The 14,016-nt window shown below is 40.3% G+C and overlaps 1 protein-coding gene across 3 annotated transcripts in view; it reads right to left on the reverse strand.

Annotated features, from left to right (window-relative positions):
• The window catches only part of jade1 (jade family PHD finger 1), a 135,138-nt gene that overhangs the window by 11,939 nt on the left and 109,183 nt on the right, over positions 1–14,016 (reverse strand). For all 3 annotated transcript variants that reach the window (XM_033020792.1, XM_033020800.1, XM_033020783.1), the window contains 2 exons: positions 12,923–13,432; positions 2,246–2,363 (listed from right to left, as the gene is read on the reverse strand). In XM_033020792.1, coding sequence (XP_032876683.1) covers positions 2,246–2,363; positions 12,923–13,432 — 628 coding nt within the window. The remainder of the gene's footprint in view (positions 1–2,245; positions 2,364–12,922; positions 13,433–14,016) is intronic.

Below are 14,016 nucleotides of genomic sequence, written 5' to 3' on the forward strand. Positions count from 1 at the left end.
AGGAGGAAGAATCGGTTTGTTGACAAGCAAGACCTCGAATAATAGAGCAGCTTTTCGCAGGTTAAAACAACAAACAGACAAAATGGGACATCAATTAAGAAAAATAATAATCACTGATTTATTTCCCGACATAAAGTGAAGTCGGCACCTACATTTCATTCCAATTCTACAATTAACTCTTAAAGATAACTTTCTGTCTCTTGAGCATTTCAATACCAATCCTTAGTCATTTGACTTCAGTCAGACTTAAAATTTCTAAAACTTCCTGTAGTGAGCACACCACAGGAGATGAGAAATAAAAGTAAATTAAAAAATAAGCACAATATAAAGAAAGCAAGCTGGTTCATTGGTGTTTCTATTCTCAAGGTGAGTGGTCCTTCTGATTGGCTTTCTAGTAATACGCAAAGGAGGAACATTAAAAAAAAAAACACTTTGGAGAACTCTGCTCTCCAATTCTCACTTCCTCAAACCATTGTCCAAACCACAGACCACCTGCATTTCATCTAATCTTGCTTATTAAACCAACATCACAGGAAAGCACGGGAATGGAACCATAACAAGAGTGCTAAAAGTAAGAACAGCAGAAACCCTAGATGTGAGCTTGGTGCAGTGAGCTGAGGAAGTGGTGCGAGCAGTCAGTAATTAGGCAATACTGCCTCCACTTTGTGGAAGATGCATCATGATCACTGAAAGTGGCCAGATGGACTGCAGATCATATGATTTTTACAGCTGAGGGAGCAGTGAAGTTCCTGCCAACAGTAGTTTTAAGAAATCTGATTGTAACACTGGGTGACCATCCAGAAGCAGAAAATTATCTTAAAGGGTAAATAGAAATGGAAAGAAGGCAGGTGCTGACATTTAACAAGTTGGGAAATAATTCAGTGATCTTTATGTTCTTAACGTTGACAGTGTAAGGGAATTTAAAACATCTAGTGTTGGAGATGTGCGTTCTTGTGTTCACTGCTTATCACCACAAACGGCAACAAAGTGAAGCTAGTACATTGTTACCATGACCTCATGCACTAGATGTGGCTTAGTTATGTAGACGGCCAGTACTGACAACTCCTTAAACTCTAGATCAGCCTTCACCCCGCAAGTGAATCGATGCTAAATTAAAAACAATAAATGTGCTTTTATTTTATTTACAATAAGTCAATACATGGAAATTAACCCCTCAACTAAACCTGTCAATGAAAAATGTAAAAGCCAACATTAATCTTACTTACACAGGTAAGTGTCTAGGATTTTTAGCGCTCTTCAAACCCCACACGGACAAAGGAAAAGACAAACAATTGCATTTCAGGCACACAGAGGGTAAACAGATGCGTAATTGGGAATCACAGACACAGAGGGTAAACAGATGCGTAATTGGGAATCACAGACACAGAGGTAGTCGTTAATTAAAGTAACTGGAAGTGTTAAATGGAGCGGAAGTCCATGACACCAAAACAAAGATCAGGATCTGAACACCTGGTGCTCATTGAACACATCATTCATTGTATTAGGGGGAAGGGGATGGAAACCTGCAGCATTAACTGTTGTTATAGCTCCACAGCTGTATCGATGCAATATAGATTCAGTGTTATGAATGGGGAGTGAAAACCAAGCATGAGAGAGCACTGAGTGTTCAAGGCTGCAAGCATTGAGGAAAATCTCAAAACACTTCACAACTTTACAAATTGCCAGTGGCATCTTGAGCAGTGTATGCACCCACCAAGCCTCTCCTTACTTCCATTTGGAACTTGGTCCACACCTGGTCCATGGTATATTCTGACCATGAATGCTTAGAATCTTAAGAGCGAATCTTTCAAATCTAAATACTACCCACACAAATTCTAGAGGCTTTCTGGGGTTCACATCATTTGGGAGCGGCGGTCTGGGAAATGGGTGGCTTGGCTGACCTACCACTTTTTTGGACTTTCAAGGATTTGAGTATAGGAGCAAGGAGATCCTACTGCAGTTGTACGGGGCCCTGGTTTAGGACTGAGGTGAGGAAACAAATTTCACCCAGAGAGTTGTGTATCCGTGGAATTCTCTGCCACAGAAGGCAGTGGAGGCCAATTCACTGGATGTTTTCAAGAGAGTTAGATTTAGCTCTGAGGGCTAAAGGAATCAAGGGATATGGGGAGAACAGGAACGGGATACTGTTTTTGGATGATCAGCCATGATCATATGAATGGCGTGCTGGCTCGAAGGACCAAATGGCCTACTCCTGCACCTATTTTCTAAATTTTCTATGACTTACCAGAAATGCGCTCTTCTTCGAGAAGTTTCATTTGATGGTGGAATATTTGCTCTTGGACTCGACAGATTGATCTCTTAATCTTCTCCCTTCGGCTCACCATGTAAGTAAGGTTTCGAACCTATTGGAGGAACATTGGAAGCTGTAATCCCAGTCACTCAGAACTAGTTATCAACACAAGAAAGCATCCCTCATCTTAAATAATGATCAGAACTCTACGAATCGCCGGTTAATAACAAATGCCGCTTGTCTGAAAACTTACCTACAATGCTTCTTTAAAAAAAAACAAAAACAATATTAGTCCACCTAAAATACAAACAGAAACTGCTGGAACAGCAGGTCAGTCAGTGCCTGCAAGAGGAAGACACATGAATTTCTTGGCCTGTTCAGAACTTTTCCTGATATTTAACTACGGATTATGGAACACCTATGGATTGGTAATGAGTTTTATGAAATCCATGTGTGACTCACCAAGATGACTACACATTCCCCCACCACGAGAGGTTGACCTCATTTCAACAAGCATCACAACTCAAGATGTCTGAAGGCAGCCTTACCACCACACCATGAACTAAAACAGGGGCAGGAAACAAATTTATTCCGGAAAAGCATTAAGAGTTCCCATCATATTTCAGATGTCAAACAAAAGGGAGCAAGAGAGACACCAGGACAAAAGTAAAAGATGCTTTCCTTGAAACATTTTATGCTTATTTACAACAATTAAACCTTATAGTCTTAAAGACTTGACAGAAGAATGGTGAGTGTGTTATTTACATACAGGGCAACATTTGGTGTAACACTCTCACCTTTACAGCACTTACCATCAGCAATATCACTGGAGACATGCTGGCGTCTGTTAATTATCTAATATGGTACAGGTCTCCCCCGGTTAGCGAACCTTCATTCGACAGCTTTTCACTACATCAAAAGACACTTGGACGGGTACATTGATAGGAAAGATTTAGAGGGATATGGGCCAAACCTGGGCAAATGTAACTAGTTTAGGTGTGACACCTTGGTCGGCATCCGTGCAGTATGATTACGATAAGGAACACATTTGGATGCCACCTTTCATACGCAAGTCCCTGAAAACCAGTAACATTTCATTGGGGAAGGAGTCTTTGAAATAAACACTATCTTCAAAATATACACTCCTCCATCTAGCAATGGGGTGAATGAATTATCAATCTCACCTTGTGAAAACAAACGTGTTTGCTTCTGATTTACTGCATCTTTACTGGAAAGGAGATTGACCAGCTTCTGACATACTCTGTGAGACCTAAGAGTTTACTTTATGTTCCACTCTACAAATTGTATTATTGTACAAAGGGTTCTCCGGGAATCTAACACTCTTCCTTCACCAAGGGAGGCCTGCATCCAAACATTGTTTAAAAAATAAAAGTACTTAATGGAAATGGTTACCATAGCTGAATACTCAGTTAGAAGCCATTGAATGTCCTGAGTAAAATCTGTTCTATTGAGAATAGTGTTGGGCAAGTGGTCCCAACTCCCTCACCCCAAGCACGCAAGGCATTTCCACAACACCAATTAAAAATTGCTTGTACGCAGGAGTGTGAGATGTACATGCACGGAAAGGAGCTATTAATCGACATAACAGTAACTGTTAGCAACTGGAGAGGTAGAGCAGTGCACATCTAAGAGGACGCAGTAGCTATTACTGTGCTATACTGGCAATAGTTCAGAAGACAGTGTCAGAGAGGATAGGAATAAGAGCAGAAAATAAGGTCAATCACACAGTATGTACAATATAAAAGAATGGACCCAATTTTATTGGATTTAATTACAGTACATGTCATAATACTGTACATTCAATACTGCACAGAAGTAAATGCCAACAATTTGAAAGAAAAGTAAAGCCATAAAGGGAAAAGCAGAGACACACCTGATTGCAGGTACAGATTAGAAAGAATACAGGTAACGCTGCAACAGCAAATATCTACAGCTTATTCCCTACTGCAAACTGTTACAATGGACCTTACCCCTCAAACCCAGAACAGGCACAGTCCTCATTGCAAACTCAACAAGATTTTGTCACAAAATATTTTGGATACACCACTACTTAGCACACTTCATCGTGGAATGGAGGATGTCCAAAATCTGATTGTCTGGCACTATCAATTCTAACGCTGCATTTAAAGGCAAGTGGAAAAATAATCACCTCCATACAATCAATTCTGCAGAAGAAAGTGGCTCCTTTCAACATGCTAAAAACAGTTGATTTATGAAAATATTCACCAAATTGGATCACAGAACAAAAACAACATCAATTCAAATTAATAGCACCAGTACAGATGGAAATTAATTACATTTCAATTCCTGATGCCACATGAACCTCATCAAGCTGCCTGAATGGAATCACTTCTGAAATCCTGTGTTTAACAGATTGACTTTGCTACAATTGAAATAAGCATTAAGATAACAGCACAGAAATTATGTTAATACAATACCACAGAAATAATTATGATTTTAATTCTAGAATCTCCATGCACATAGACATAGCTGACCATATCCGTGGGCGCTTTCTCACAGTTATGCCCTCTCAATTAGTCTGGTGAATGAATAGCTAATTCACTAAGGAACCATTAAAAAGTGATCAGGATTATGCATAGTTAACAATCGGAATGATCGAGAGTAAGGGACAGTGCCACATAGTGTGAAATGCACATGTCATCATCTCCAAGATGATGACTAACCGAGGCAGAATAATCAGTAACTAGGTTTCTGTTCCTATAGAGAATATCAGAATGAGTCCCTCAATCTGCATGGTTGCACATGACAAGCAAACAATTCAGAACCACTCACCCCAAATCCAATCATCCATTCTCACTGCTGCACTTCTCATTTTCTGCAAGCTTTATACCTAAACTATGAATATTTAAAATGTTAAATGGAATTTGTTTTGTTTTTTAAACCATGAATGACAGAAAATTGATATTAGAGTGCAAGGTCAGAGTTGTAATCTAAATCTAATTCCATGTAACTCATCCTTCATTGGACATTATTCTATATTTATGCCACAGGGTAAAAATAGCACAGCGCTCTCTGCATTACAGCTATTTCTAGATATGTGGAAATATATGCCAAAACTGTATGTTAGATCAGCAACTCTACTAGTACCATGTAAAAAGAAAGAAAAATCACTGATATGTAATGAGAACACTTTGGAACATGACGAGGGAACACAGTGCAGACCAATGGAACAAATCCCAAAAGACAGGACCACAAAAAGAAACAGTTTTACGAGACAGTTCTTGCCATTTAAGCAAACATTTTGCCTCTTGCTCATTTGTGTTTCATTTATTGCACAACCCCAGAAATAAAATGCACACAATCAAAGTTCAATCAAATAATTTAAAAGTGCAATACAGCTTTGTGCCAAATGTGAAGCAGCTTGTCTGAAAGTGATCTGATCTCTCCTGCAATGTGGTAGGAAGTGTTTGTTGTGCCACAGTTATTACACAATCCCCATATGCTTTAAAACCACAAAAGCAGCTGGCTCTGTGCTAACTGGATGGAATCTCAAAAATACTAATGCATGAAACAACTACATGCTCCATACAGGATGTTTTTTTTAAGACCAATATGTAGAAGAACCGAGTGGCGGGCAGGCCATCCTAGGTATTGTGTAATGTGGAAGGATTAGTTAGTGATCTTGTTGTGCAAAGCCCCTTGGGCAACAGTGACCATTACATGGTGGAATTCTGCATTAGGATGGAGAGTGACACACTTAATTCAGAGACTGGGGTCCTGAACTTAAAGAAAGGAGACATTGAAGGTATGAGATGGGAATTGGCTAGGATAGACAGGCAAAGGGTTGACGGTGGAGATGCAATGGCAAAGATTTAAAGACTGCATGGATGAACTCCAAAAATTGTTCATCCCTGTCTGGTGAAAATATAAAACTGCGAAGGCGGCTCAACCTTCGTTAATGAGGGAAATCAAGGATAGTGTTAAATCCAGGGAAGAGACATATGTTGGCCAGAGGAAGCAGCAAACCGGAGGACTTGGAGAAATTTAGAACTCAGAGGAGGACAAAGGGGTCAATTAACAAGAGGAAAAAAAGAACATGAAAGAAAGTTTGCGGGGAATATAAAAACTGACTCTGAAAACTTCTTCAGATATGTAAAAAGGAAAAGATTAGTGAAGACAAATGTAGGTCCCTTACAGTCAGAGACAGGTGAATTTATAATGGGTAACAAGGAAATGGCAGAACAGTTAAACAAGTACTTTGGTTCAGCCTTCACTAAGGAAGACACAAACAATCACCCAGAAATACTATGGGACTGAGGATCTAGTAGGAGGGAACTGAAGGGAATCCACATTAGTCAGGACATGGTGTTAGGTAAACTGTTAGGACTGAAGGCAAATAAATCTCCAGGGACTGATCGTCTGCATCCCAGAGTACTCAAGGAGGTGGACCAAAACATCGTGGATGCATTGGTGATCATTTTACAATGTTCTATAGACTCTGGATCAGTTCCTGTGGACTGCAGGGTAGCCAATGCAACTACACTTTTTAAGAAAGGAGGGAGAGAGAAACTAGGGAATTATAGACCAGTTAGCCTTACGACAGTAGTGGGGAAAATGCTGCAGTCAATTATTAAAGATGTTATTGCAGCGCATTTGGGAAGCAGTGACAGGATCGGTCAAAGTCAGCATGGATTTATGAAGGAGAAATCACGCTCAACTAATCTTCGGGAATTTTTTTGAGGATGTAATAAGTAGAATGGATAAGGGAGAGCCAGTGGATGTAGTGTACCTGGACTTTCAAAACGCCTTTGACATGGTCCCAGACAAGAGATTTACAATATACATCAACGATTTAGATGAAGGGATTCAAAGTAACATTAGCAAATTTGTAGATGACACAAAGCTGGGTGGCAGTGTGAACTGTGAGGAGGATGCAATGAGAATGCAGGGTGACTTGGACAGGTTGGGTGAGTGGGCACTTGCAGTTTAATGTGGATAAATGTGAGGTTATCCACTTTGGTAGCAATAACAGGAAGGCAGATCATTACCTAAATGGTGTCAAGTTGGGAAAAGGGGAAGTACAACAGGATCTGGGGGTCCTTGTTCATCAGTCAATAAAAGTAAGCAAATGGCATGTTGTCCTTCATAACAAGAGGAGTTGAGTATAGGAGCAAAGAGGTCCTTCTGCAGTTGTACAGGGCCCTAGTGAGACCACAGCTGGAGTATTGTGTGCAGTTTTGGTTCCTTAATATGAGGAAGTACATTCTTGCTATTGAGGGAGTGCAGCGTAGGTTCACAAAGATAATTCCCAGGATGGCGGGACTGTCATATGCTGAGAGAATGGTGCGGCTGGGCTTGTATACTCTGGAATTTAGAAGGATGAGAGGATATCTTATTGAAACATAAGATTATTAAGGGGTTGGATACACTGGAGGCAGGAAACATGTCCAGAACCAGGGGACACAGTTCAAGAATAAGGGGTAAGCCATTTAGAACGGAGATGAGGAAACACTTTTTCACACGGAATGTTGTGAGTCTGTGGAATTCTCTGCCTCAGAGGGTGGTGGAGGCGGGTTCTCTTGATACTTTCAGGAGAGAGCTGGATAGGGCTCTTAAAGATAGCAGTCAGGGGATATGGGGAGAAGGCAGGAACGGGGTACTGATTGGGGATAATCAGCCATGATCACATTGAATGATGGTGATGGCTCGAAAGGCCGAATGGCCTACTCCTGCACCTATTGTCTATTGCCTATTAAACCAAAGATAGATGCAAATTGCTGCAGTAACTCAGCGGGACAGGCAGCATCTCTGGAGAGAAGGAATGGGTGATGCTTCGGGTCAAGACCTTTCTTCAGACTCTAGGTCTCGACCTGAAACTTCGCCCATTCCTTCTCTCCAGTGATGTTGCCTGTCCCGCTGAGTTACTCCAGCTTTTTGTGTCTATCTTTGGATGAGTGGGCAGATGCATGGAAGATGTAGTATAATGTGGATAAATGTGAGGTTATCCACTTTGGTAGCAAAAAAAGGCAGATTATTATCTGAAAGGTGTCAGATATGGAAAAGGGGAGGTGCAACGAGACCTTGGTGTGCTTGTACATCAGTCACTGAAAGTAAGCATGCAGGTACAGCAGGCTGTGAAGAAAGCTACTGGCATGTTGGCCTTCATTGCAAGAGGTTTTGAGTTTAGGATCAAGGAGGTCCCACTGCAGTTGGTGTATTGTGTATCCCCTGGTGAGACCGCACCTGGTGTATTGTGTGCAATTTTGGTCTCCTAATTTGAGGAAGGATATTAATGCTATTGAGGGAGTGCAGCGTAGGTTCACCAGGTTAATTCCCGGGATGGCAGGACTGACCTATGATGAAAGAATGGGTCGACTGGGCTTGTATTCACTGGAATTTAGAAGGACGAGAAGAGATCTTATAGAAACATATAAAATTCTTAAAGGATTGGACGGGTTAGATGCAGGAAAAATGTTTCAGATGTTGGGGAAGTCCAGAACCAGGGTTCACAGTTTAATAATATGGGCTCGGCCATTTAGGACTGAGAAGAGGAAAAAATATTTCACCCAGAGAGTTGTGAATCTGGAATTCTCTGCCACAGAAGGCAGTGGAGGTCAATTCACTGGATGTTTTCAAGAGGGAGTAAGATTTAGATCTTAGGGCTAAAGTGATTAAGGGATATGGGGGAAAAATGCAAGAACGGGGGACTGATTTTAGATGATCAGCCATGGTCATATTGAATGGAGGTGCTGGCTCGATGGACCGAATGGTCAACTACCGCACCTATTTTTCTATGTTTCCATACCCACATGGAGCTCACAATCTCCTGACTCATTCTCTACTGTACAGTTTCAGCAGCCAATCTGCTGGCATTCACAGATTATTAATAAGTTGCAACTAAACTCCAACGTAAAAAGGTGGACAAACACAACAAATTAAAAGCAGGTCGAAAATTAAAACAAAGGACAAACCCAACGTGAATTAAAAGGCGTAACACACTTTTGGTTGATCACATACACCATGAGTTTCCGTGCTGCATGACTTTATGCTGGGTGCACAGCAGGTTACCCAAGACTAGAAGATATTTCACAAGCTGCACGCCACGATTAAGCTGCACATGAATGTCATACAAACCCTGAGATTGAGATATAAAGAAATATAAAACAAATTTAAAAAAATAGAAAAATGGTGAAAATAAATATTATTTACTGATTATAAAGTAGTTGGAGGACTTAGTTCATAACAGCAGAGCTTAATCCAGGGCGGCACATTTACTTAACTGTTGAAATAGACAAGTGTAATTTTATGGACATAAATCTTTAAACAATCATTACAGTTTTGCTAACAGTCATAACTGCCCAAGCCCAAATTAGTTCCTATTAGTCAAAGGCTAACAATTTCTTCACTTTTGAAAATCATGTGCATGAGATATTTTATATACATGTAATATACTATGTATATAATATATAACATACATAATGCATAGTTTATATATAAAATAAAATATAAAATAAAATCTATTATGCTACACAATGTCAAATTAATCCATCATCTTCACTGCCAAAGACTCGCTCTCAACCTTCAAATGGAAACTAGGAATCATGGAGGGGCAATCCAGAGATGCAAACTCTATGACATCCCCCCACCCATCCCCAAAGCAATATTCAAGCATTAAGATCGTTAAAATGTATCAAGAACTTGCTGATGTGGGGGAGAGGGGATGTCAGGGGCTGCACTGATGCAACATCTTATTACATCCTCAGATGGCAACTAATGAATTGCTGCTTGAGGTGCGGGCACAACTAATGGCAAGGTAAATGGGGAAGGTAACCTGAATATGAAGCCCCACACAAGGGACAAGGTGGCAAGTCACATGAAGGAGAAATAATGGCAGAATTCTTAAGAATTTCTTAATATGAATCTACAGAAAAACAAGGAGAACTAACAACCGTTTGTAATATTTGCTGCATTAAAGTCACCATTTCCATTATTGAGGCTTTGTTCATCATGAATAAAACGTGCTCCCATCCCGCCTGCAGAATTCTGGAGCTTAGTTATAGTTGTTCTCGTCAATTGTCTCCTCAAGTATTTTCAGCAAAGAAACAATAAAGTATTGGTGTGCCTTTGATTTAATGTCGAGGAATTGTTCCAAAGGCAGTTTCGTCTTCAAATTCCTTAACTAATGGCAATGATTCATTTATTGCCCTAGCCAGTGAGTGTTATAGGAAGCCAGACCCATTTCTCCATCATCACCATACCCATGCAAAGGGATAACAACCTGGAGAGATTCATGAATGCTGTTACCTTCCTTAATCTGCCATTGCTCCATTAAGAAGGAACTTATTCCATTTGGATCAGGAACAAAGCTGAGAATGTGTGGCCTCAATAAATAGGAGACAAGTGCCTGGGATTTGCAGATCCTGGTGCAAAAAAAGCATGGCACATGGTTACTTTATGGTCATCCAGTAATCCACCACCTTCCCAGTGATGAGTGGAATTGCAAGATCTTTGGAGCCTTTGCTCAATACCTGAAGCGATGAACAGGGAAGGTATGGGGAGGGGAAATACAAAAAAAAATGGAGTAACTCAGTGGGTCAGACAGCATCTCTGGAGAAAAGGAATAGGTGACATTTCGGGTCGAGACCCTTCTTCAGCCTGGCATGGGATGGAACTCGGAGGGGATGTGGGGGAGAGAGGGGACGTTAGGAGCATCTGCACGTCTTTGTAAGATGTTTTAAGTTCTCTGGGAAAATATCTACAATACTTGCATACCTTTTTCATGTCTTCACAAAACTAACTTGCATCCATGCGAGGATTTACCTATAAAATTTGAAACTGAATTTTGTAAACAAAACTTCTGATGAAAAATTAGATCTGATCTGCAGAGCACTTCAAGCGTTTCTGTTTCAAGTTAAGTACACGAGGAAGTGAAAGATGTGTTTGACTTCAGGTTTAAATATTCATTTGTGCCCTCAGAAGGTTTCACAAACTTACAGCAGATAAACAGTGCATTTTGCTATTCCAAGTACCCTAATTTTATTTAACTCATTTTGGGTTTCTTCCAGAGGAACTTTCCCTTCCTGGTGACAAACACTCATAGAAGAAGAGAAATGTGATATTGGAAGCAATGTGCATTTCAAGTCAAATTTAAACAAATTGCTCCTATAGTTGATACATTAATAGCCAAAGTCTCCAATGGTGAAGGGAGGAGAACAAAAAGCAAAAAACAAGATTTTTTACCAAGCATCTTTCATGTAAACAAACAACTTGGAGGAATACAAGTTGCAAAATGAAACTGGATCTTCTGAAATAATATAAAGCACCACTCTTCTTGTAAACTGTACCATGTGTCTGATTCTCATGCCTTCCTGATTGTCTGACCAACCAATCTTTCCTAAATCAATGTTTTAAATACTGAAGAGTATATTTTCTAGTTTACAAAATATCACCCTGACTTTCAGCTGAGGCTTTATAGAATTCAAATCACTCTTTATTTGGCACAGAGCCATGCTGGACACAACGTTGAGACTGCTTAGTTTCCAATATATGAAGTGTTGGAAGGTAGTTGCTGAGAAGGGGTTATGATAAGGTCCAGGCAGCCCACTAAAATCTTGCCATTGAGGGGCACGGTTGAAAACACAAAGGCTGACTTGAGCACCTTGATAAAAATTAAGATGAATAGGTCCCGCGAGTTGACCAGTGGGTAACCACTGCTCTCTCAACAAATACAATCTTCCCAGCGGTTAAGTTGTCAATCAGTGCAAACAAGAGCTTCAGTAGAACATTTCCCCTCTATTTTCCGCATCAGCAGGAACAGTTAACAACAAGGATCCAAATTCTTCCTCCCGCAATCAGCTCAGCCACCACTGTTGTGCCTAGAAGCACCAGAAGTGAAACTATAAGCAAGCTCAACAACTTCTCATTCTGCAGTTACAATAATGTTCTTTACTTTCCTATCAAAATGTCACTGTTCTACTTCAATGCAATGCAAATAAAGTAATGCTGGTGTAGATGTTCTGTTGTAACAGAACATCCCCTTATGCTAGTACAGAAAATATCACTCTGTGTTTAAATGTGGTACTTTGGTCACCAATTGCAAAACTGTTGTCAAATATTTACTGCAGAGTTCCAAAAGGAATTCTTATTTTACATAACAAGAGTGATACCAATAAGGAGTTTTTGGACAGATAGAAATTCCTTCAAAATGTTATTGCCTCTTCCTTATTCAACAGTTAAATTTGAACAGCTTAACTGGGGGTGGAGAGTTGGACGATTTTATTGATGGCAGCAGTAGAACTTTCTCCCTGACCCAGGGCAAAACAGTGCACCATAAAGTTAACATTCTTGAAGTGCGCTGGATTGCTTTGCTAAGTGAGTTACTGATGACTCAGCACCAATCGGCATCCCCTTGCATGGGATAATTTATCCAACATGTTTCTTCCAGTTTGAAGCAGCACAGATGGTGATGAAAAACGTGCACCCATCTAGATGGTGGGAATTTTACAAATGGAAGAATATCCTTCAAAGACAGACAGAATAAAAATTGAATTTGTCTTATAAAGACCAGCTCAATAAAAAGCAATGGTAAAAACATTCAGAATCACAACATGAATTTGCTAAAAGCAGGGGAAATTTGTAGGGAGGATGATATTAAATTGCAGAATTGCAGCTCCAAGCAACAGCACTCACCCTCTCAAGGTCCTGTCGGAGGTGGGTGAAGAGCTGCAGCCGTCTGAATAAGACATCTTGCTCCTGCTTTGCCAGATTGTCCTCCTCGTCCTTTTTGGGAGTGAAGAGAGGCTTGTTTAAATTGCTCTTCCTTTTTCCTTTCCAGTACTGGTAAATAAAATCCACAAGCTCCTCGGACAGTTTCAAGTGCTGGGACACTTCAGAGATGCTGACAAAGTTATAAAATTCGTCCTCCAGCTGTTGGAGTTTCTGCTTACGGAGACTGATCCTTTCAGCCTCTGCCTGAGTCTGGTCCATGCTGTCCAGAGCACTCTCCACAATGGTGGGTTTCTCCTCCATCTCCGTAGTGGAATAGTCTTTGGTTCCCTCGCCTGGCTCCTTGCTGCTGTGCTTTGGGCAATACGACTTGAACTTCACTTCGTCATTTTCCGCCAGTATGGTCTTCATTTCCAAACTGCGATCAAAAGCGCAAGTCACATGAAAGGCTGTTCGACAGTTCTTCACTGAACACTGTAGGCATTAACAAAATTAAAACATAGTCGTTATAGAAGACAGTATATTTCAGTCTGTCATGTAGACAGTTCTACTACATCAGCTATTCCTTTGCAATCGTGCTAATTAATTTTAAAGGGGGAGGAAATCAGTGCACATGTCCATTAAGAACAATGATCAAAACCATATTGCTATCCTATCAGAAAGAACAAAACATAAATCTGATTTAAATGGAGAGAAACAGCCTTTTCCTACCCTCAATGCTGGGAACAGTTACCTAATGTACACATTTTAAACTAAAAATCAAGGAAACTGTTTAATTTAGAGAGGAATAAAATATATCCATTATTTAACTTTATACAAAGAACTATAGAGCGCAATGAAGGAAATTGCCCTGAATCTTTAAAAGGCATTGGGATAAGACTCAGCTGTGCAGTGATACAACATACAATTTTAAGCATCAAATAATAGGAAAGACTTCAAGGCCAGGGGTAGCTCTCTGTAAAGAAAGGTGCAAGGGATGGGTGACCTTGGTAATGGGGAAAGGCTGGAGAAGTGGAGATTGAGCTTCTTTGAGAGGATGGGATTTAATTTGATGTTCA

Source organism: Amblyraja radiata, chromosome 1 (assembly GCF_010909765.2).
Source record: "Amblyraja radiata isolate CabotCenter1 chromosome 1, sAmbRad1.1.pri, whole genome shotgun sequence".
In the NCBI taxonomy this organism is placed as follows: domain Eukaryota; kingdom Metazoa; phylum Chordata; class Chondrichthyes; order Rajiformes; family Rajidae; genus Amblyraja; species Amblyraja radiata.